Consider the following 24,170-nt stretch of genomic DNA (forward strand, 5'->3'; position numbering starts at 1 on the left):
AGTTTTTGAGACCTAAATGTTATCCCGTTGTTCAAATCGAAATATACCCGGATAATTTATTTGTTTAGACTATGTGCATTCTGACCACTTCAGAAATCGATCCCCGGATTTTAGCGTGTAAGTCCGCAAGCATAGCTTTGAGCCAAGAGGGCTCCATATAATTCAAACCCTGCGAGATCTTCTCGCAGTATCGTGAGCTACATTAGCCAATCAAATAATATTTCAGTAGCAAGTTGAATATATTATAGATTTAACGTAGTCATTTTCATTTTGTTTTTGGGCTGATCAGTTTCAGTTCCCAGCGTGAGATAAGGACAGGCGAAATAATAACGTAGTTTGTGTCACAAGGACAAACACTTTAATCGTTATGTTACACACCGAACAGAAATCAACTTTCGGTTCGTTTACGGGCTGATTTTTATCTGAATCGGTACAGAAAGTACAACGTGACCCTGTTGTTGTGGAAAAGATATAAATGTATTTGTTGAGATAAGGAACGTTCTGTTCTCCCCTCCATATTTTTGTAATGTATGTACTTCTAGTAACTTGTTATCATACTGTTTAACAGAATTGCTTTGTTTGTTTGTTTCCCCTTTCCTGTGATGTTTGTTATTAATATATCTGTTAGTGTTTATGTATCGATACTACAACAACGTATCAATGTTTGCACACCGACAAGCACATTGAATTGTTTGAACGATAATTTTCTTAACAATAGCAATGAATAAATATAAAATATACAGTCAACCACTTTGGTTTTAAAGTGTATCCAATATGATTGCCTAGTGGGCCATTAAAAACCGTTTTTTGTACTCCATGTGTTATTTCAATAACGAAGATTACTTTGCGTTTGTTTTTAAACAAATGAGACTAACTACAGTGTGTTATTGACAGAAACATTTGAGCTTTCATACATCCAGCAAAACAGAGCGCTCGGGTTCACTGAGTAGCTGCAGTGGTTTATTTCAGCTGGATTCCATTTTTCTTTGTCATTTACTGAGCGCAAAAAAAAAGACCACTACCAAAGTGACAGTTGTCATTTATATAAGAAGAATCAAAGGAAAAAAATTATTTCTTATGTGAAACTGGTGAATGAAGGTTAAGAGTGGTAGACAGTGTATCCCTACCGCAGTGTGGGTCCTATTTCCGCAGTCACCTCCAAAACCTAGGGTACATTTTATATTCCCGCATTGTAGCTTGTAGCCTGGGATTTTTTCAGTTGATGAAGCGTTTTTTGTTTAATTTGTTTTTGAGTTGTAACAAACTAATATATAGTGAACAACAACAATAAGTATGTATAGTCAAACGCGTTCCTTCTTTTCACGTGTTTTTTCCTGTTCGTGTTCACTCCTATCTTAAAAATATTTTTTTCAAACACGAGCTGGAGGAAGTACTGTTTATTTGTTTGTTTTTTCATGAACTTCCTTCACAAAAGAAATATTTTGACTCTTACTATCTCTTTTTTTCCCAGATTGACCGTTCATGATATACGATTACTAACGGATCGATTCTGGTATCAATATGTTCAGGAGATAACGTGACAGACAGACAGATACATTGTTACGATATAATACATATATAACCCCCCGCCAGTACAGCGGTAAGTCTATGGATTTACAATGCTAAAATCAGGGGTTCGATTTCACTCGATGGGCTCAGCAGATAGCTCTATGTGGCTTTGCTATAAGAAAAACACACACATTTAGATGCTACCACATTAGATGTTTATATTAATGTATCACTTCTAGCTCTATTGAAACAAGCCTGTTTGTCTGTATCAGCATGGAACAAGCCAGGCGATTAGGATGCTCCACTCACAGTCTGCGGGTTCGAATCCCCGTCGCACCAGACATGCTCGCTCTTTCAGCCATGGGAGCATTATAATGTTGTGATCAATCCTACTATTCATTAATGAAATAATAGTCTCAATATTGGTGGTGGGTCATGATGACTAGCTGCCTTTTCCCTAGACCTTCACTGCTAAATTAGGGATAGATAACCCTCGTTTAGCTTATCGCGAAATTTGAAAAACAAATTATGTTGGTATTATAATATCGTGTATGTCTGAACTTGTCATAGTAAAACGTCACATTTGTCTGACCTACTTTAGAATAGACTTGGAGGAACGTCATTTGAGCGAGCCAACCTGTTTGCGACAGCAAACGCACCTAGTTTAATAGGGCACTTACACGTCTGTGGAAAAGTTCCATCGGCTCGAGATCTAGTAATAGAAATTTTCTAATAAGAGTGGGTTTAAAGTAAAAATAAAAAAATAAAACTAGGTCAGGTAAACGTAGAGGCTTATACCTTGTGACTCTGTGTTGAACCGTTTGTTTGTCCTGGAGGAAAACCTGCTTCCCTACCCACCGAGAATGTCTTGTTCGTTTTCTTAACACCGTTTCGTTAGGTAAGTAAGTCCACATCACAGTAGCAGACCCGAAGGAACACCCTCACACCTAGCTAGGCCAGAGACTCGAGTGTCTACGTGTCTGCAAGATGGTAGAGTGTTTATTAAAACTTAAATTTTATCTGAACGAACAAGCTTCATCGTAGTAATGGCACCGCAACAATAATGAAAATTAACAATGAAATTAAAGCAGCATTGTTCCTATTAAATCATTTACAAAAACACCCCCGGCATTTTGGGGGGATTTAACACCAAAATTCGAAGTTATAACCCTGCTGTTGGCACAGCGCAGAAGAACCTATTGTACAGCTTTGCTCTTAAACCAAACGAGTACGGCCAGACGTAGCTTAATGGCTAGTCTGCCCAAACTGAGAATATGAGGGTTCATGGTTTAGGCCCCATTGCCATAACATGTTTTTTATTTCTGGGCTAGTAGGGGCAATGTAAGAGTAGCAGTCAAACCTCACTTTTGGATCAAATAAGAACAGCCCAAGACTTGGCAGTGTGTGTGTGTGTGCTGTTGACAGGCTGCTCTCTGGTGTTTCAATTCAAAATTAGGAACAGCTGTAAACAAATGGACATTTTTGTACTCCAGCGCAAAAAAAAATCTTAAATAAGAAAAAAAAATAAAAGCTAGTGATCCATCTGAGTAGGTTTTGTTAACGGAACAGTGGTTAGCAGTACTCAGGTCAGTTCAGGCTCATTTCTAAACCTTCAAAGTGTTTCTTAAATTTCTGGCGTTTAGTCAATAAGGCAATAATTCTATACGGTCGTCTCCGTCGTGAAAGGTTTATATTTGTTAGTACCAGAAACGTTTCGTGGTTTAGGTTTATTTCAATTTACAGCTTTTTCAGTAAGAATAAGTTTTTAGAATAGATACTACAAGTTTTTAAAATGAAGATTGTTTTGTTCATATGAGAATGATCACGCTAGTGATCGAAACGTCGTACTTATTCCAGAAACTTGCTGTAAATTATAGTAAATACACTTTATCAGTAAGTAAACTAAAAACGAAATTTATAATTTTCTTGCAAAGTAAAGGGAAGGGGCCCAAGCTCCTGCCTTTCTTCCATAAAAATTATAACAGTTACATGATTACCACAACATACCCCTGATTCCATACTCTACTCGCTGTATTAAAAAAAAAAGGATTTCAGCTTTAAGTTGAATATCACACAGTGGTGTGCAGTTTTTTACAGTAAAATACAGTTGTAGTATTCTGTTAGGTGTTAATATGGAATAATTTACTGTTTAATTTTAGAATTTAAAAGTGTTTACAAGACCGATTTAATAGGAATAAAAGACACCTGTTTACTACTTATGGATTTTCATTCTATGTTTCCCAGAGACAACCCCCAACCCCCATAGTCTCATCTAACACCTCTTCCCCCCTTTTAAAAAAAGATTTGAAAAATTCCATTACTGAAGCAGTACAAGGGCTATCTGCATATAATTGCCCTAATTGTTTTACTGATAGTCTAGAGGGAAGGCAGTTAGTCAACACCGCCAACTCTTGGGCTATTCTTATCCAACAGTTACTAACTAAAGAAATAGTAGTAACTGTATCACCACTTATTTAAACTTTCACTTGTACAAAACACACACACATCAAATATATATATATTGTTTTTTGGCGGAATACAATAACGACGTTAAAAATTTTACATGCACGTAAACTTTGTCTAAAATACAGCGACATCTGTGTGTAAATATTTATAATACGTATTTTTGCCAAACATAATAATGTCTAACAGTTTTTCTCTGTTTACGGAAAATTCACTCAAAGATGAAGTAACCTTAATAGCGTATTGAAAAATATGAAAACAGATAGTATTATCATCATAATATACAGATATTATGAAATTCAAGTTTTATCGTAGATAATTTTATCGTATTTCTTCTCATCCAATTTTCAAGTCAATTTGTAACGATTGAATAATGAATTATTAGTTACTTAATAAATCGTACGTTTTAGTGTTAGCCATCCTACTAGAGTATTTAAAGTAGCTGTTGTAAAACAAGATATAAATATTCTTTCCACATCGTGATTGACCCAAAACTTTCAGTCGACCCTGTTTAACCAACATTTCTTACGTCTTACTAATTATTGAAAACAAAAGTTTAGTCACGTGTTTATCTAAAGGACTCTAGTCTAGTGTGAGGATTCCAAGAAATATAAAGGACATCACTGTTAATAATAAACTAATTAGGTGTATTTATAAACTCTTCCTGTTTGTATGTTTTTAAATGACTATTGAAAAGATTGTTCTAATCTTTACTAATAGATGTCGCTAGCGTGCGTTGTGCATATAACATCGTATTTTAGCAAAGCTCGTCAAAGCTGCATTGATAAAGGATTTATACTCGTATATGTAACATACATGTACTTATACAACAATGAAATATAGAATTAGCGCCTTTAAAACTGTATTTTGGATATTAAGAGAGTTGGTTAATAAGAATCAGACGATACCTGAAACCAGAAAGAGTTGTTTACTGAGAATCAGACGATACCTTAAAGCAGAGATAAATGTTCAAGTCAGCTACTTTGTTACTCTCTGCCTGGCAGGATTAATTGGCGCTGAGAACCCTGTTGATGGGCTGATTGCTGGAGTTGCCAGCCCGATAAGAGAGAGAGTTAATTCTCTGTCTTTCATAGATTGGTTTGTTCTTTATTTAACATGTGGTTTTAGTGTTTGTTTTGTACAGTTGGCTGTAGTCATTTACAGTTAACTTAAACAGTTAAGTATTTAACAGAAAGAAAGATTCGTAGTTATTCTAATAATATTCATAGACGAAACAGAAACCAGATTCTTAAATTGGCAACTCTACATCGAGTTTGAAGGTAAATATGCATCAGCGTATGTTAACATTATTTTTAATCGGCATTGTTATAGATAACGAAATAAAGGGTTTTGTTTTGTTTGTTTGTTTTTGGAATTTCGCACAAAGCTACTCGAAGGCTATCTGTGCTAGCCGTCCCTAATTTAGCAGTGTAAGACTAGAGGGAAGGCAGCTAGTCATCACCACCCACCGCCAACTCTTGGGCTACTCTTTTACCAGCGAATAGTGGGATTGGCCGTAACATTATAACGCCCCCACGGCTGGGAGGGCGAGCATATTTGGCGCGACACGGGCGCGAACCCGCGACCCTCAGATTACGAAGCGCACGCCTTAACGCGCTAGGCCATGCCGGGCCCCAAATAAAGGGTAAAGAGCGACCTCTGCCAGTATTCTGAAATAATGTACAACAAGAATGTTTAACCATCAAACAAATATTTTACCGACTGAATAGCAAAAGTTTACCATAGGCCTTTTTCTTTTTTTTTTTTCCTTAAAGCAAACTTCAGTGTGTTTGTTGTGATAGGAAGTATTATTTTTTTTTTTGTTATTACAGCTTGTTCAGTTTTACTCTATTCGCTTCTGTTTCAGAGTTGAAGGTTGTACATGCATTTGTCAAAAGCGATGTCGTGGTGATCTTTGTTGTTGTCATGGCAACCAAACTAATGTTACTTCTAACCTTCCCGAAGAAAGCACCTTGTCAACACTCGAGGAATTCGATTCCATCAAAGACATATTAGCTGTGAGGTAAGTTTCCTTTTACGTTGGCCTTTTATTTTTGTATGGTTCAACCATATTAGTGTCTGTTTGGAAACGTGTAACATAGGTATGGTGACAGATGAGACGTGATGGGTTGCGTTCACGTTGATGGTTTAATTCAAGCAGTCAAAAATCATCATCCTTGAGTGTATTGTAGAAAAACAACAACAAAATAATAACACACACAATAAAAGCAACAACAGAATAATAACACACAATAAACAGAACAACAGAATAATAACACACACAAGAATAACAATTACGTAACGCCGTCTCTACCTAATACTGTATCTCGGAACGGCTGGTACGGGTATTAACACTTTTATTAAGCAAACAGAGAACAACGATTCTACCTTCTTAAGTCATTTTTAGGTTAATCTAATACTATTTGTACTTGTTTTATCTGTGTAACTTTGCCCACACAGGCTTTAACAGAGGATTATTTGTTAAACATGGGCTACTGACAGAGGCTCATCTGTTAACCACCACGGGCTACTGACAGAAGTTCATCTGTTAACCGCAGACTGTAACAAAGGCTCATCTGTTTGTTTTGAATTTCGCGCAAAGCTACTCGAGGGCTATCTACGCTAACCGTCCCTAATTTAGCAGTGTAAGACTATAGGGAAGGCAGCTAGTCATCACCACCCACCGCCAACTCTTGGGCTACTCTTTTACCAACGAAGAGTGGGATTGACCGTAACATTATAACGCCCCCACGGCTGAAAGGGCGAGCATGTTTGGTGTGACCGAGATTCGAACCCGCGACCCTCGGATTACGAGTCAAATGCCTTAACACACTTGGCCATGCTGGGCAGGTTCATCTGTTAACCGCGGGCTACTGATTGGTTGTGTTAATCCTGTACCTATTTCCCTAACTCCGTTTTTCCTATTATTGTATTATATGCAATCTAACAGATTAATTGTGTCTCTAGGAGTTTATTACAGTAGACATGATGGTTACCTGTATGATCTCTGCTTCTCCCTAGTAACAAGTGTTCCCTAAAGTCAGGTGAAATTTCTAGTGAAGGAGATGATAGGATGAATGAAGTCTCACGATCTACCATCCTGTCAACCAGATAATAAAGTAACGTTTGACAGTAGTTAACAACAATTTATGTTTAGTTCTTGTGGTGTAAACACAAGTATTTACGTATCTTACGTTTGGTAGAAACTTCATGTTATTTGTTTCATCTGTACTCGTTAAAGGTTTAAGATTGGTTTATAACGGTGTCTGTACTGATGTGTTTTTAATCTTTTACTTCCTAATGTTAAATAACCGTAAACGTGTTACATTGGCAAAACTCAGTAGCATTCTAGGGTTCAGATCGAATAAAGTGCTTAGTGGTTAGCGTATTCCAGACCGTGAATTAGAGAATTCTTTGTTCGTGACCCGTTGCCTTAAAAACACGCTATACCTATTGACGGTCAATTTCTATTCGTTGATCAGATGAGGAATTGACCAAAAGTTGGCGGTGGATCTGTGGAATAGATACTTTATCTGTGACCTATAAGGTCATCATTAGAGAGTGTTGTGAGCAGACAGCCCTTGCAACAACCAGACTTGCTGTTACAATTGACAGATGGCTTTATTTACTCAGAAACAGGGAGACGAATCTATTTTCTGATTTCATTTTGACCGAATCATCTCTAAATTTGTTGTTCTAACTGATGGAAGGGTTTGTTTCCCTGAAGGTTTGCAGACCAATCAAATTCTCTGATTTTATTGTTTGGACGAATTAGCAGTAAAGTTTGACAGTAATATCTCTAGAAACTGGTAAAAGAAAAACACCTATTCATGATGGTAATTGACTGGTATGAGATTTAGAAAAACTGCATGAAATAAAATTATATATAATTATAGGGACGCATGCAGAAAGTTAAGATGGGGAGGCTTCAAAGCAGGTGAGATCGTAATGGGGTGTATGTGCCACCATAAATATTTCCAATTTAAATAAGTTCTTCAGGGGGATGAAAAATTTTGAGTTCTAGCGAAGGGGTTGTGGGGGAGCGATGCTTGTGATTGATTGTGTTCTTGGCTGATAAAATTTTATGTTGTATAAAAATATTATCACTGGTTACAAGTTAACAGTTTCCTGAATAAAATTCATTGGACGGAACGTAGCCTCATGGTAATGTGCTAAACAGCATATCAGAAGATACATAGTTCGAGCCGTGTTATGGCACTAAACACGCTAGAAACTTTCAACTATATATATATGTGGGGGGGGGGTAACCGTAGTAATCAGTATTCTGTTAATAATATTCCTGTAGGCGGCTGGTTCTCTTAATCCCCTTTCTTTCAGTTTAAAACAACAAATACTAAGAATGAACAGTTTTGTTTGTTTCTCACCATCTACACCTTTAGTGTCAGAACAGTTTTGTTTGTTTCTCACCATCTACACCTTTAGTGTCAGAACAGTTTTGTTTGTTTCTCACCATCTACACCTTTAGTGTCAGAAAAGGAAAAAACAAATTCAGGTTCACGTGTCACTTATTTTGTCGTCAGAGACTAAGAAGATATTTACTTAAAGATACGGTTATCTCAATAATTATACTGGATCTTGTAAATAGAGAAGAAACACAAGATATTTTTATTTTCGTGAATTCAATCGGCAGGAGTACAATTGCCGTATCGCTTCATTATGGTTGTCATGACAACCCTTCTCAAGATGTGGGTTTACCAAGTGTGTGTGTTTTCCCCCCACTTTCAGATCTTTCACTCTGTTCTGTCAGAGAGACAGATGAAGTGTTCCACTAGAAGTGTCTTTTGACAGTTATTGGTGCCATTATTTGATTATTGTGCTAGGAAGGTTATGTTTCATGATTTGGAAGGTCGTGTGAGCCATGTCCTGACAGTTGTGTCTTAATGGTTAGTGTATCGTGATGTGATGGTTATGCGAATCAATTTTGATTGTTATTTGGGTAATAATTTTATAGTTACATGAGTCATGTATTGATGGTTATCTAGGTTATGTCTTGACTGTTATGTGAGTAGCACACTGGTTATATGAGTCACTTCCAAACAGGAAAGCAATTCCTTATTTACCAATATGTACTTAACGCTAAACTAATATGAGATCCATGTAATCGAATACCTACACATATTTTGCATCGGATTGTCATGGGCCCATGATTTTACTAGTTACACGTCCCCCAACAATTAACAAAAGTGTAAATAAAAATTGCCGCCCACCTTACAATCCGTCTCACTAATTACTATTCCTTTTAGATCAACGGCTATTGATTTCACCCAATTTCTTTAATGGTTCTTTGCACTGAGATTTGTAACAATAAACTACTCAACAAGATGCGAGATGTGGACCAAGATGGTAGTGATAGGTGTAAAAAAAAGTCGGTGCTTTCATGGCTGAACAACCACTAAACCGTATACAGACAAACTTTGGCGTTTTGTTTATTTCTTTATAAACGAAATAACCAAGTTGTTTCGGTATTTAGTCCTAATGACGAGTTTTCGACCATGTTTATAAAATATATTATTAGTTCTTTGCACGTCATCTTAATTGGAAAAGCTCGATAGAGAGATTTTTCTTTCTTCACGTCTTTTCAAAAATTATAATTCTAAGAAGGTATCTAAATACTTATGGACGAGGAACTGGTTATTGGTTTCTATTTATAAAACAACTGTAGCTCAAGTAAAGCAGTATGTAGTGTTGTAACGTGTTTGAAGCACCTGATCAAACGTGATCTGTCAGAAGGGAGTAAACCTAATCACGTGTTCTCCGTGCAGTAAAGATGTGCAGAAAACACTTCCATATACAAGTGTCATGTCATGTGTGTTTATGTAGAGAATAAACAACAAACACTTCCCTATACAAGTGTCACGTCACGTGCATTTATGTAGAGAATAAACAACAAACACTTTCCTATACAAGTGTCACGTCACGTGTGTTTATGTAGAGAATAAACAACACACATTTCTCTATACAATGTCTTGACCAGCTAGTTGCCTTTCCGCTAGTTTGTCTATATACAAAACAGAGACTTAGAACCAATACAACTGTACGTTCCTGACAGACTGTTACCTTCTTCAGTTCTCTGTCGACCAATGTTTTAAGTCTAAGTTTTCTTCCTTTGAGAAAAACAAGTTACCACATTGTACAAAGAATGAAAGACTGTTTGTTTTGTTGCTTTTTTTTCATTCTAGAAGTTCAAACAAGTCATTCTATTTGGAAAGAATCGAAACGGTACCGTAGTCTACCTGTATAAAACCTGCAACAAGAGTCTTCTTTGATGCTATTATTTCTGCTGCGAACAAGAGGGATTTGGTCACAACCAGGCTTGAATCCACAAAGACGATTAACTCTTAAATTATCAGTTCGACGTTGTCTGAGTTAATAATGGAACAGTCATAAACATTAAAACAGATATACATTACAGTATATATGTATATGTATATATATATATATATATATATATATTAGGCTTAAGATGAACACAGACAAGATTATAAATATTTTACGGGATTAACACGAAGTATAAGCTTAATGTTTCAAAGTTACCATATTTATTTGTTTTATTGATGAACACACGATTACACATATAACTAGATAATAACACAAACATGGTGCTGGGTGATCTACAACTTCAGTGTTTATTACTGTAACCACAACATGGTGCTAGGCGATCTGCACTTTCAGTATTTATTACTGTAACTACAACATGGTGCAAGGCGATCTACCCCTTCAGTATTTATTACTGTAACCACAACAGGATTTAGAAAAACCTTGACGTTTGACGATGCACATCTTGTGTAAAAGATAAGTTGAAGGTGTTAATATGTTTGAAATGCAAAAAGACCTCCATAATTCAGAGTAAATTCGACTCTGACTCGGTTTTGGTGAGATATATAAACTATAGATATAAATTCTAAACAAATTACGACCTGAAATCAGCTTGTAGTCAGATGAGGAAAAAGCTGGGACATCGACCTCAACGCCTCTACTAGATATTTAGGGACCCTCTCATTAGATAAAGCAGTCTTTTTGCTTATGTGCATTAAACGAATCTTTGGAAAGAAAGGAAGGAAACGGTGAGTGACGCGCTTCTAACTGTTCATTACAAATAGACAAAGAATGATGTAACACGATGTTTGTTCTTTCGACGTTTCGACTGAAAGTTTTCTGCAGGATAGTTAGTGTGACACCGAAATGTTGAGGTCCTGTTATGACATTCTTAATATCATTTTAGCTTAGTTTCAATTCTTCATTATGAATAACGATTATTCATTACGAAGTGAAACCAGTAGTTTCCAGAAACTGAGGTTTCACAAAGTTCTATATTGATTGCTCTGTAGATTCTAGTCAGTCAGTAGGAAGTATACAGGCAAATTATTATTTACTTTTGATGTCTTTTAGCTCTTTTGTTACGAAAAATATCTTGATGTCCCCAGATCTTTTTGTATTGTATTAGATTGGGAAACACTGGTGCAGAAACAAAACAAACTGTTGTAACATTTTTTGCAGAACATTCACATCATCAGTTTATCATCGGAATCACACGATGGTGCTGAGTGGCACGCCGCCAGAGGGCGATACGTGTATCGCCTTCAAGCAATAATGGAGTGGTGCAAAGAGTAACCAGGTGGCGCGTTGCTACGCGCGAACTCGTAGTTTGAGTATTACACAACAAAGAGCATGTTGTTAGGGTCAAGGAAGTGACACCAGAGGCCGTGTTAGTGTAATGATCGCGAAGATAGATCTACGTGACCATAACTTTATAATAACAATCAAACTCTTAAAATTAATAATATAGTCTAATTTTCATAATGTTGTGTTTATTGTTTCCCTTGATAAGTAAAACAGTATACTATTTTAATCTCATGAACTTCATAGTTTTTCCTTACTTACGTTTCACAAAAACGGACAGTTTTGTTAAGGATAGTGTTTACATAGCTAAATAATTCAGTAAGATGAGGACTACATTGTAGGTTGTCTCGACATGTAATAAACATCTAAATTTAATTACATGTAAAACTATTATTTGTATTGGTTTACCATAAAATTGAAGCTTTCTTACACAGTATTTCATTTCGGTTTAAATTTCATTTATAAATATTTGTGTTATAAATGAGGACAGTGTTATGATGTAGACTGCATACAGATTTAAACTTGTCTCAACTTATGTTTATAGTTATTATCTATATATTTAACTGCATGTAAGACACTTGTTTCTATAAGTGGATAGTGTTGCTAGCACCTTTAACGTACTGCTTAAAAATTTTTATCACACCTAATGGTTCACTTTCTTAAATATTGAAGGTAAAAGTAGACTGCGTTTTCATTATTTAGTATATGTTAATATACTGATCATAGTTTTTGCTTCTATGTTTAATTTACATGGCATACTTTTTGTATTTTCTAGTATTTTGTATATAAAAAACTTACGAGTCATTAATTCGTATAATTAATATATAACAATTGTCCTTAAAAGTTTGTTTGTTTGTTTTGGAATTTCGCACAAAGCTACTCGAGGGCAATCTGTGCTAGCCGTCCCTAATTTAGCAGTGTAAGACTAGAGGGAAGGCAGTTAGTCATCACCACCCATCGCCAACTCTTGGGCTACTCTTTTACCAACGAAATAATATATTTCGACCGTCACATTATAACGCCCCCACGGCTGGGAGAGCGAGCATGTTTGGCTCGACTCGGGCGCGAACCCTCAACCCTCAGATTACGAAGCACACGCCTTAACGCGCTAGGCCATGCCAGGCCTGTCCTTAAAAGAACACTTGTTTAAGTTTCACGTTTAATTTTATAACTTAATTTGTTTTGCTAAAGTTTAAAGGATCTATATAAATAACTATGTTTAACCGTAACAGTCCTTATCTTCTTGCATATATTTTCATTTAGAACATTAAATGGACTATTACTTATAGGTGTTCTTTATCTCATATATCTGAGATCATTAACATTGAATGTAAACAGTAGAAAAGTGAACATATACAATTACCAAATGGTATGGATACTTCAACCCTAATGGATGTTTAGGCTAACTCATCACAGCTAATTGTGTGTCAGTGATGACGAGAAAACCCACTTGTAGAAAAAAAAATGTAAAAACGGCTGGTTTGGGTTGAGAAAATTTGTATGTAGAGGAGCGAACAACGTTTCGACCTTTTTCGGTAATCTTCAGGTTCACAAAGAAAGAAAAAGGTAACTGACCGATAGTTGACCACATGTTTGAAGGGGGTTGTGTAATAGTGTTGTAAGGTATGTTAGAACCCCCTTCAAACATGTGGTCAGTTATCGGTTAGTTACCTCTTTCTTTCTTTGTGAACCTGACGATGACCAAAGAAGGTCGAAATGTTGTTCGCTCCTCTACATAATTGTGTGCCAGTCTTCACAAAGAACAATCAATGTTATTAAAAAGTTAATTTTAAATTGATCTATCTGCGTGTGGTCATACCAACACGTCCTCTAGTGTCATTTCCTGACTTTAGAAACATACTTTTTTTGTATAACACACAAGTTACGATGTCATGCTTAACAGTGCACACTCTGGTAGCAGAAACTACCTTCATCAAGTGTCATGGCACCTGTCACGGAGGCTTAGCAAGGCGCCCTTTGGTTAAAATTCGTGGAACTACGACGTCATCATCTCTACCCCTACTCTACTGCTTGAGGTGGACACACGTTTCGCCCCTGGTGGCATACCACTCAATACGCACCCTAACTACCATGTTAGACTAAGCATTTCGCCTGGACTAAATTATGAAAACAGTGAAAGGTATTATTGGTACACTGGTAGCGTGATGGTCGGTTTACCCCTTACCCCCGGACAAAGACAGTTCATGTTAGTTGCGTCATATAACATGGAAGACTACAAATCTCAAGTAAGTTATTATAGTTTGTACAGTGAAGATGGCTTTAGTTTTACCGTGTAGTTAGCGTATTAAACTGAGGAACAGAAGGGAGGCACAATGTCAAGTGTGAGCCACTGGTGAACCTCCAGAAGGTGTTGTTCCCACCATTGCACATAAAACTGTGTCTTATGAAACAATTTGTCACAGCTCTTGATAAGGAGCCTGCAGCCTCAAGTACCTTCGAGACGTTTTCCCTGAGCTGTCTGAGGCAAAGGTCAAAGCTGGTGTCTTCGTTGGACCACAAATAAAGATCCTGGAGTGCGCAGAATTCCCCAAGAAGCTCAGTAGGAAGGGAAAAAAAAGCTTGGGGCAGCTTTGTTGCAGTGATTCGGGGTTTCTTAGACAATAACAAGGCCGAAAATTATGTGGAACTGGTTGAGGCTCTGGTGAAGAACTACGGCAAAATGGGCTGCAAGATGTCCGTAAAAGTCCATATCCTTGACACTCATCTTGATAAATTCAAGGAGAACATGGGAGCATACTCAGAGGAGCATGGCGAGCGCTTCCACCAAGATATACTGGACTTTGAACGCCGCTACCAAGGAGCGTATAACGAAAACATGATGGGAGACTATATTTGGAGACTGATACGTGAAAGTGATTTACATAACAGTCGCAAATTTCGAGAAACTACTCATTTCAAAACATGTTTGTTCATTTTTGTATAACTTTAGTATAAATACATGTAAATCTTGATTCATATGCTGATTTACTCAGATCTTATGTTAATGAAAATGTGCAAATTTGCCCATTTTTCATAGAAAATAGGTTAATTTCTAAATTTCATTATCCAGGTCACAAAATCAAACCTTGAAGGGAATAATGGTCATTTTCTGTACTTTTACAACATAAGCAATTAAGAAATAACACATACTATCCAGAAAAAAAAATTGTGTTACATAGTGTTATAGGGAAGACAGCTAGTTAAAAAAAATCCACCGTCTTCTCTTCGGCTCTTCGTGTCTGACGGTGTTTTGATATTTTCACCACCACCGTTGTAGCACATTCATAGCCCTGAAGTGCGAGTTGCATTTTTCTTGTAACATATAAATTAACATAATCTACGTTGTTACAGATGTAATATTTAGTTAGAGTTCTCTGCCGCTAGGAGTCTGTAAATGAGCTTAGTTCTGTACCACATCTTGTGTTGGAGGAGGGGCGACAAACACCCGACTGCCAATCACAGTCGTCTTTGAAATAAATGTTTAAAAAAGACAATATCAATAAATTATTAACTGCTGGCCATAAAAGAAGAAATCTGGAGGTTTTATTTACCAAGTTGCTTATGAGAAAGAAGGTAAGAATTTAACACCTGTCTATGATGGAGAGATAACATCAAATCAGTTTGTATATCCACTGTTGAAGTAAAACTTTATAATAAATATATTTGTGGAAGGATATACCGCATAACAAGATATAACTAGGTAACTAAAGAATCTAGAGATATTTCTGGCTGTTTTCTATGTGCTATAAGATTTACGACAGATCGCTTTTCTGTCAGACAAGAGTAGCAACTGACAGAACGCTTTTCTGTCAGACAGCAACTAGCCGTGGTTTTCGTTTACTAGCTTTCTTCACTCCAGTCGGTCAGTTTAAGACGAATTAATGTTATTCGATAAGAGAAAATTAATTAATATTAAGCTTTGAAGGAAAATGATTTTGATTGTCAGTTAGTTATTGTCTTGTCTACAAAAACTCAGATCCACACATATAAATAACACTGCACAACAATTTTTGCAAAGTTTTGCTTCCTGACAAGTTTTTGCTGATTGTGACAGGTACCTGGTGGGTATGCACAAATATAGTCTTGGTTTTGCTTCATCACATAGGAACTCTGAGAAATAAACAGTTAACTGTTTACCGGCAATAACGCATTTAATTGTGTTTATGTTTGTAATACGCTATTAAGTTCAACATAATTAACAGTGTTTTGCTCCTGATTTTCGTTTGTATTCAATGTCCGGTGCATCACGTTGCAGTGCCCAACAGTAGTCAGCAAGCATTGACGGATTCCAGTTGCTCTGATATCATTTATCCATTATAGCAATGTCCTGGTGAAATTGAAGATTTCGATGAAACGGTACATATAGGCAAATTTGGATGTGATTTTTGTGATCAGCAGCCAAAAATCTATAAGGAACACCCAACAGTGTTCAAGAAGCAAAAACTTTGTTGTGCAGTGTATTTACTCAAAATGTGTTTATTTTTATTGTTAACTAAAATATAAAGCACTCGAACATTGAGTCATTGGAGGCATTATATAAATAACTGTCTTAGCCTAATATACTCTTCAAAACAAGAAACGCAAAAGGGATATTTTTGTTATTTTAAAAAGAAATATATGTAATAACGTTACAAGCTCAGAGTATGTGATGTTACACGTTTTAAGACACTGATTGTCAGACCAAAATGACAATAAAAGTTGTGCACTTTGAAAACGGAGGAAAACATCGGATTTTTCGCCAAAACGCATGCGTGTCCAATAAATTTGTTTGAGAGATCTGCATGTTCTGCAAGTGCAACATGTGCAAAATCCCTATAAAAGTGACGGGTTCTCGATTTCCATAGCTCAGTGTTAAGCCATCGACACGCAATACAGTTACGCCAAGACTGACTGAAGCACAACGCAACAACGCCATTGGTCGCTTGGAAGCAGGCAAATCTCGATCAGATGTTGCCAGAGCTGTGAATGTCTACCCAAGCACCATCACAAGGCTATGGAATCGTCACCAACAACATGGATCAACTCGTGACCGTCCACGATCTGGCAGACCTCGTGTGACCACGCCCGCACAAGATCGCAACATCCGGTTACGTCACCTTCGGGATAGGACCACCACTGCGACGTCTACTGCTTCAACCATACCAGGGCTGCGTAGGATTTCCGATCAGACCGTACGCAACCGTCGACGAGATTCTTAGGCCCCATGTGCAACCCATCATGGTGAACGTCAACGACGTTTTTCAACATGACAACGCCCGTCCTCACACAGCCAGACTCACCACTGTCTTCTTGAGACACCACAACATCAACGTTTTTCTCTGGTCCTCCAGATCACCAGATATAAATCCCATCGAACACCTTTGGGACGAGTTGGACCGACGTCTGCGACGGCGACAACTTCAACCACAGACCCTACCTCAGCTTGCAGCAGCTTTGCAGGCTGAGTGGACACCCATTCCACAGGATGTGATTCGTCATCTCATCACTTCCATGGGCAGGAGATGCCAAGCAGTTATTGATGCTTACGGGGGGCATACTCGTTATTGACGTTGAGCGACGTTAAACTTCACCTAGTCAGCAGTGAATGTGCAAAGTTTCACACATGTCATACAGAACTACCGGGAATAAACTTGTTAACAATTTGTCTCATATTTTGCCTTTTGCGTTTCTTTTTTTGAAGAGTATATAATTGTAATTATAATGGTTTCAAAACTATTTGTCCAATTAATGTTTATTTGTTGTTTATTGCAAAGCTACACGATGAGCTAGCTATATGTGCTGTACCCACCACGGGTAGCGAAAATCAGTTTGTAGCGTTATAAGTACGCAGATCGGCCGCTTTGTCATTGGAGGATGTGAGTGGGGAACCCGATTTAAGAGTGGATAAAGGAAAAGCAGTACCCTAAGTATCTGATTCCTTAATCAAGAGAAGACGGGTAACAAACTTAGATACAATGTGGCGTATTTGAAAATACGAAGTACAAGAGACACTGAAATATTCAACCCTGTGGACTGAACGTAAAGGTCGAGGATACCTGTTTCTTATCTACTGACTAGCGTTGTTCAGCTCTTTGAATCCAATAACGGAATTGACTGCAAATTTTATAACGCGCCAACAAACGAAAGTATGGCATTTAACATGCCTAAAACCCCCATCGTTCAATACGTGGCCCAATATACCAATAAGTCACGCCCAGCACCTGTAAAGCGAAAGTAAAAGGTGATGATTTCGGACAAGGAACCAATACATTAAAGTATTGACATCAATACTGACCATTTTTCTAGTCCAATGGGAAGCTCTCGCTGCTTTGATTAGATAAACCTGGAGAAAATAGAGGGTATGCCCCCCAAAATATTTTGACCCAACAGTGAATGATGCCCCTTTGAACGGGAATAAAGTTTTGTGTAAAGTACCATAGAAGGTCGATGTTTCCATTATAAAATTCAGTAGTCATGGTTAAAATAGCAAACAAGACCCCCCTCTCAATTCAGATATATCCTGCCACCTATGAACATGTTTTTTTAATGCCATTTCGTGAAATGTGCTTCTAAGAAAAGCCGTCATAATCCATCTTTAAATACGTATCATATAGATTGTTTAGATTTTCTTCTCTCAAATACATCTCGGAAGAAAAGTTGTTTAACTGCATTTTTGATTTTTATTGGAGTAAGACTTCTATGAACTTGTGCGATATTTGGACTCTTTTATCTTCAGAGATTTTCAACAGTCGTCATTATGTTTGAAGTGGAAGAAGGAAGAAATACTTGGCATTTAGTCCTACCGTTTTACTGTGTGTTTAGTGTTAACAGTTGTAGACAGATATTTCTTGTGTTCTTACAACGTATAAAGTAATCGCTTCCTCCTATTCTCTTCAGACAATATTATCTGAATCAGGTCAGCTAACAAGACAAGAAAATAATACAAATGTGAACACCAGACTTCTTGGAAATTTATTCTTTCAGCTGAATCAATTATATTTATTTTGCCTGTGACTATGAATAGAAATGGATGCTCACTGTTTCCTCCAAGTTGACTTAAAGTTTGCTAATCTCAAACGTATTAAACCCGATCAATTCTTTTTTCTGCAACTATACAGCAACTTTTAGTGGACTAGAGTTTTAAGATTTTATTTTGGTATGTCCGTTAGGCACGTTTATCAGCAGGCTCGTTCGTGTCTTGGTTAAAAGCGTTTTAGGTTGCAGATGTAAAGGTTCAAAGTTCGAAACGTGATGGCCTGGCATGGCCAAGCGTGTTAAGGCGTGCGACTCGTAATCTGAGGGTCGCAGGTTCGCATCCCCGTCGCGCCAAACATACTCGCCCTTTCAGCCGTGGGGGCGTTATAATGTGACGGTTAATCCCACTATTCGTTGGTAAAAGAGTAGCCCAAGAGTTGGCGGTGGGTGGTGATGACTAGGTGCCTTCCCTCTAGTCTTACATTGCTAAATTAGGGACGGCTAGCACAGATAGCCCTCGAGTAGCTTTGTGCGAAATTCCAAAAACAAACAAACGAAACGTGATACGCCGCTGATCCTCTACTGAATTCTCAAACGTTTGGACGAGTTATGAAAGTGACAGAAAATACCAATATCAGATTATTAGTACTCTGGAAGCGGCAGGTGCTACTGGGTGAAGCCTTTTCAGTGGTCAGCATTTCTGATCTAAAAAGAGGCAATGACTAAACTTACGATTCTCTGACTAGCACGTTTAGTCATTATGTCGTATTCGAACTCAATTAGGTAAAAAATACCAGTACCACATACCACCAGTAAGTGGTCCTTTAAAATACTACATTATATGATTACAATGAAAGTACCAATATCACATACCGCTTGTCAGTGGCGGTTTAAAATACAATTAAATGATTACAATGAAAATACCAGTACCACATACCACTTGTCAGTAGCGGTTAAAATACTACAGTTATATGATTACAATGAAATTACCAGTACCACATACCACTGTCAGTAGCAGTTTAAAGCATCATCTAATGTATGAGTGTGATATCTGAATATCCGTTTTAAAGCATCATCTTATGTATGAGTGTGACATCTGCTGTCTGAATATCCGTTTTAAAGCATCATCTAATGTATGAGTGTGACATCTGAATATCCGTTTTAAAGCATCATCTAATGTATGAGTGTGACATCTGAATATCCGTTTTCTCAGTGAGTAATAAATGTCTTTGTTGATATCACATTGTTATTTTCATGGTGGTTTGAAGTGGAATTAGTCAGCATTTTAAAATGTTTATTGTAGTATTTCACTGACGTAACAGGAACTGATACAAATGATCCAGTAGGAATTTAGTGCCTTTTTTAAACGTTCTTTTGTTACAGTCAACACCTTCAACTTTTTCAAACGTTTGTCTTACCTTCCACTTCGTTCTGATATGTTCTTATTTTCTCTTAATGGAAATTGTGGTGAAAATGTAATACAATTGTTAGCCACGTCTCACAGTTCGTCTTGGAACAGAACAAGTAAAGAACAGCAGTTTGTAACGTTACTCATACTCGTGAAGTGACTTCTCACAGCTGCCTTTAATACTGAATAATAAAAGGTTTGGTTTGGTTTAAATTTCGCCTAAAACTACACGAGCCCTATCTACGTTAGTCGTCACTAATTTAGCAGTAAAAGACTATAGGGAATGCAGCTAGTCACCACCACCCACCGTCAAATCTTGGGATACTCTTTTACCAATGAATAGTGGAATTGACTGTAACATTATATCGCTCTCACAGGTGAAAGAGCTCTATGTTTGGTGGGACGGGGATTTGAATTCGCGACCCTCAGATTGCGAGTCAAGCACTCCCTTACCGCCTGGTTTGTATTGAAGGGAAGGCACGTAGTGGGATTTGACAGTCTCTTTTATAGCGCACTCATGTTCCGAAAGGGCGGAACGAGTTTTATGCTGCAGTGGAACTCGAACCGTGAACCATTGGATTCACGAACCCACCGTGCTATCGAATACAGTTGGTTGAACTCCTTTTCTATTGAGCTCTTCACACATTAAATTGAAAACAAAATCGCGTTTATATCATATTTTTTCTTAATATTGCTTCATTTGTCTAAGTTTCTTTTAGTAAGATACATAATGCAAAATCTCTTTCGTTTTCTGTTTTGTTTGTCGTAAATCTATTCCTAACCACTTCTACATTCTTGCTTAATTATTAGGCAAGTACCAAGCTCTCGTCTTAATTACGTGTGTTTAATTAGCACAGAGCTCTGAACGCTAGCCAGGCTTGTCACTACATTTGTGGTTAATAGCATATAAAATTAACAAACACTTTTGAATAATGCGGAGTATGTTTGAAAGTTACTTATCAACAGTCCGTCAAAATAACATAAATTTAAGTAGATATCATTATACTCAGCGACCTTTATGGAATACTGTTTTGGTGGGGCAAATTAATTAATTGCATTATTATGTACGCAATTTAAAATTACATTACTAATTATTTATATATGAGCAATAAGTGTGTACGTGTTTTGGACTTAGTTAAAGCGTCTAGAAAAGTTTGTTTTCAGCTGGTGATTCATAGTTGCTGTTGTAGACAAATACATAACGAACTACGTTAACTGCTCGACAACAGTCGTTCCTAAGCTGTTAAGGTTTTGGTGATTACATTTTCACAAGTTTTCAGCCATAGAAGCTGACGTAATAATTTTATTCTGTAGTTGTTGAAATTACTGGAGGTATCTGGTTTTGGAAAACAGTACATATTATTATGTAAAGTTACACATATATTTCATTTTAATGAATTAGTGCTCTACTTTTACTGCGCGTGTATAATCAGAATCAACAGAAACTGTTTGTCTTGGAACAAAGTAACACTGGAGTATCTGCTCTGTCCACCGCGGCGTCATTGAACCCGGATTTTAACGTTGTAATTTCGCGAACGTAACGCTGTCCAACCGGAGGACATTAGCACAGATTTTTTTCATTATTATTCAGCAGTTGTTTATCCCCAAAGGGATGACAGTGAGGTATAACTTTTGATTTCATAAAATGGTGAAATTGATTGGAGTTTACGCTACAAACACGTGCTTTCGTGTATATTTGCCACATTGTTTTTAATTTGTCATTTTCGGATTCTAAGTCCGGAACATGTTAAAACCATATTTCAGATTTATCAGGTGTTCTGCCAAAGAGGCCTTTCGTAATACTAAACCTCCGGATGATTAGAATTGTACTGTCCGATAACAATAGCTTTTCAGAACTGATCAGTTGAGAAACCAAAGTTTCTCTGAAACACATTTTTTATAGAAAAGTAAAACCCCCTTTGGATGTTACGAAAGGCCTCTTGGGCGATGATTTGTGACAGACAATAGGTGATTGTGAAATAGTATTTGGACATGAGAGAATCCATAATGGACAAATTAAAGGAATAGAAATAGTAATAATCTGTGTTTAATGGGGTTTTAACCACAAATTTCAGGTCTGCTTATTTGCTTTATCTAAACATAACTTATCTTTGGATAAAAATCTCTATACGCGCGAGTGATCCTTACGTGACACTCAGACTTGTCAGTAAAATATTTTTATACACCAGTAGGCCTAACATCTGTGATCAATGTCACGTTAACGAGAGATCGGTTTTATTTTTGACATTTCTCTTAATTTGTCTACTGCCCAAGAGGTTCTTCGTAAAATACTAGAACTCATTTAATTATCTTTACGTGACACTACAATCGTCACTATCGCATTTTTATATACAACTGACCTTCACGTAAAACTGAACCTTGTGTTCTTTAAACTATTAAACACCAGGAAAAACAATATATTATATAAAATAAGGACAAAACTGAACCTTGTGTTATTTAAACTATTAAATACCAGGAAAAACAATATATTATATAAAATAAGGACAAAACTGAACCTTGTGTTCTTTAAACTATTAAATACCAGGAAAAACAATATATTATATAAAATACAGACAAAACTGAACCTTGTGTTCTTTAAACTATTAAATACCAGGAAAAACAATATATTATATAAAATAAGGACTTTTATCTCTTTGTGAGATTTGTTCCCAGGACTGAAATAATAATTAACAGGTTAGGAAGTATGAACATTTCAAGTGATTCGTAGCTATGTTTGTTCAACTTATATAAATAAACAAATATGTATTTATGAAGTGTAACATACTTGTTTGTAATTAAGCACAAAGCTACACAATGGACTATCTATGCTCTACCCACCACGGGTATCGAAATCCGAATTCTAGTGTTGTAAGCCCATAAACATACCGCAGTACCGCTAGAGGCATAACCTACGGCATAACGGGGGTTAACAGATACTACAAACAGCCTATGAAATGTGTAACATAGATTAACAGATACTACAAACGGTCTATGTAACGTGTAACAGATTAACAGATACTACAAACAGCCTATGTAACGTGTAACATAGGCTAACAGATATTACAAACTGCCTATGTAACGTGTAACGTAGACTAACAAATACTATATTCGGCCTATATAACGTGTAACATAGGCTAACAGATACTACACTCCAGCCGATATAACGTGTAACATAGGCTAATAGATACTATAAACGGCCTATATAACGTATGACATAGGCTAACGGATACTACACTACAGCCGATATAACGTGTAACATAGGCTAACGGATACTACAAATAGCCGATATAGTGTGTAACGTATGTTAACAGATACTACACTACACTCGATATAATGTTCCATTTTGATTGTTTGTAAGTCAAGCAATACGATGACACTCCACACGTAACTCGTCCGTCATGTCCTCTTATTGACCGGTTCATCATAAAGGAATTCACGTGATATCAAACAGACGGAGAAACTTTTAATGTGAAGAAAGAAGAATAATAGTATTATGAAGTGACCAGCCTGACGTAAGTGTTCGTGAAACTTTACGTAGACTTCTTCTGATAAACGTATCGATACTTTCAAAGTAGAAATACGTTCACTGCTTGAGTTCCAGTTACATTTATAAAGATATTCACGGCTTGAGGTTAGCTTTAGGTCGAGTTACACAAACAAACTAAAAAGAAATAACACCACATGATACGATTTAACACGTAATTAGTTTTCTGGTTTCTAGCTAGCCCTGAATTATTAACAAACACCAGAAGATTCGTTCGTGTAGTTTCTTTCATTTTGTTGTAATATTACTGAACGACGATTTTTGTTTACAGTTTTATATTTTGTCCATCAAAAGTAAAATAGAAGATATAACCTGTAGCTTTGATCCACCACAAGACCCGTCTACTCTTATAACGTACCCATAGTCCTAGCTTGTTTGTTTGTTTTAAATTTCGCACGAAGCTACTCAAGGGCTATCTGCGCTATCCGTCCCTAATTTAGCAGTATAAGACTAGAGGGAAGGCAATTAGTCATCACCACTTACCGCCAACTCTTAGGCTACTGTTTTACTAACGAATAGTGGGATTGATTGTCACATTATAACGCCTCCACGGCTGAAATGGCGAGCATGTTTGGTGCGACGGGGATTCGAATCCTCGACCCTCAGATTACGAGTCGAACGCCTTAACCTACCTGGTCCTAGCTATTAGCA

General features: G+C 37.0%; 1 protein-coding gene across 20 annotated transcripts in view; it reads left to right on the forward strand.

Annotated features, from left to right (window-relative positions):
- LOC143244484 (ankyrin repeat and fibronectin type-III domain-containing protein 1-like) overlaps positions 1-24,170 on the forward strand; it is an 84,096-nt gene that overhangs the window by 950 nt on the left and 58,976 nt on the right. For 19 of the 20 annotated variants that reach the window (XM_076489248.1, XM_076489250.1, XM_076489228.1 and 16 more), the window contains exon 2: positions 5,840-5,995. The exons of the other annotated variant lie outside the window; for it this stretch is intronic. In XM_076489248.1, coding sequence (XP_076345363.1) covers positions 5,840-5,995 — 156 coding nt within the window. The remainder of the gene's footprint in view (positions 1-5,839; positions 5,996-24,170) is intronic. 20 annotated transcript variants of the gene reach the window in all.

The sequence above is a fragment of the Tachypleus tridentatus genome, chromosome 2 (genome assembly GCF_004210375.1).
Source record: "Tachypleus tridentatus isolate NWPU-2018 chromosome 2, ASM421037v1, whole genome shotgun sequence".
Taxonomy (NCBI): Eukaryota; Metazoa; Arthropoda; class Merostomata; order Xiphosura; family Limulidae; genus Tachypleus; species Tachypleus tridentatus.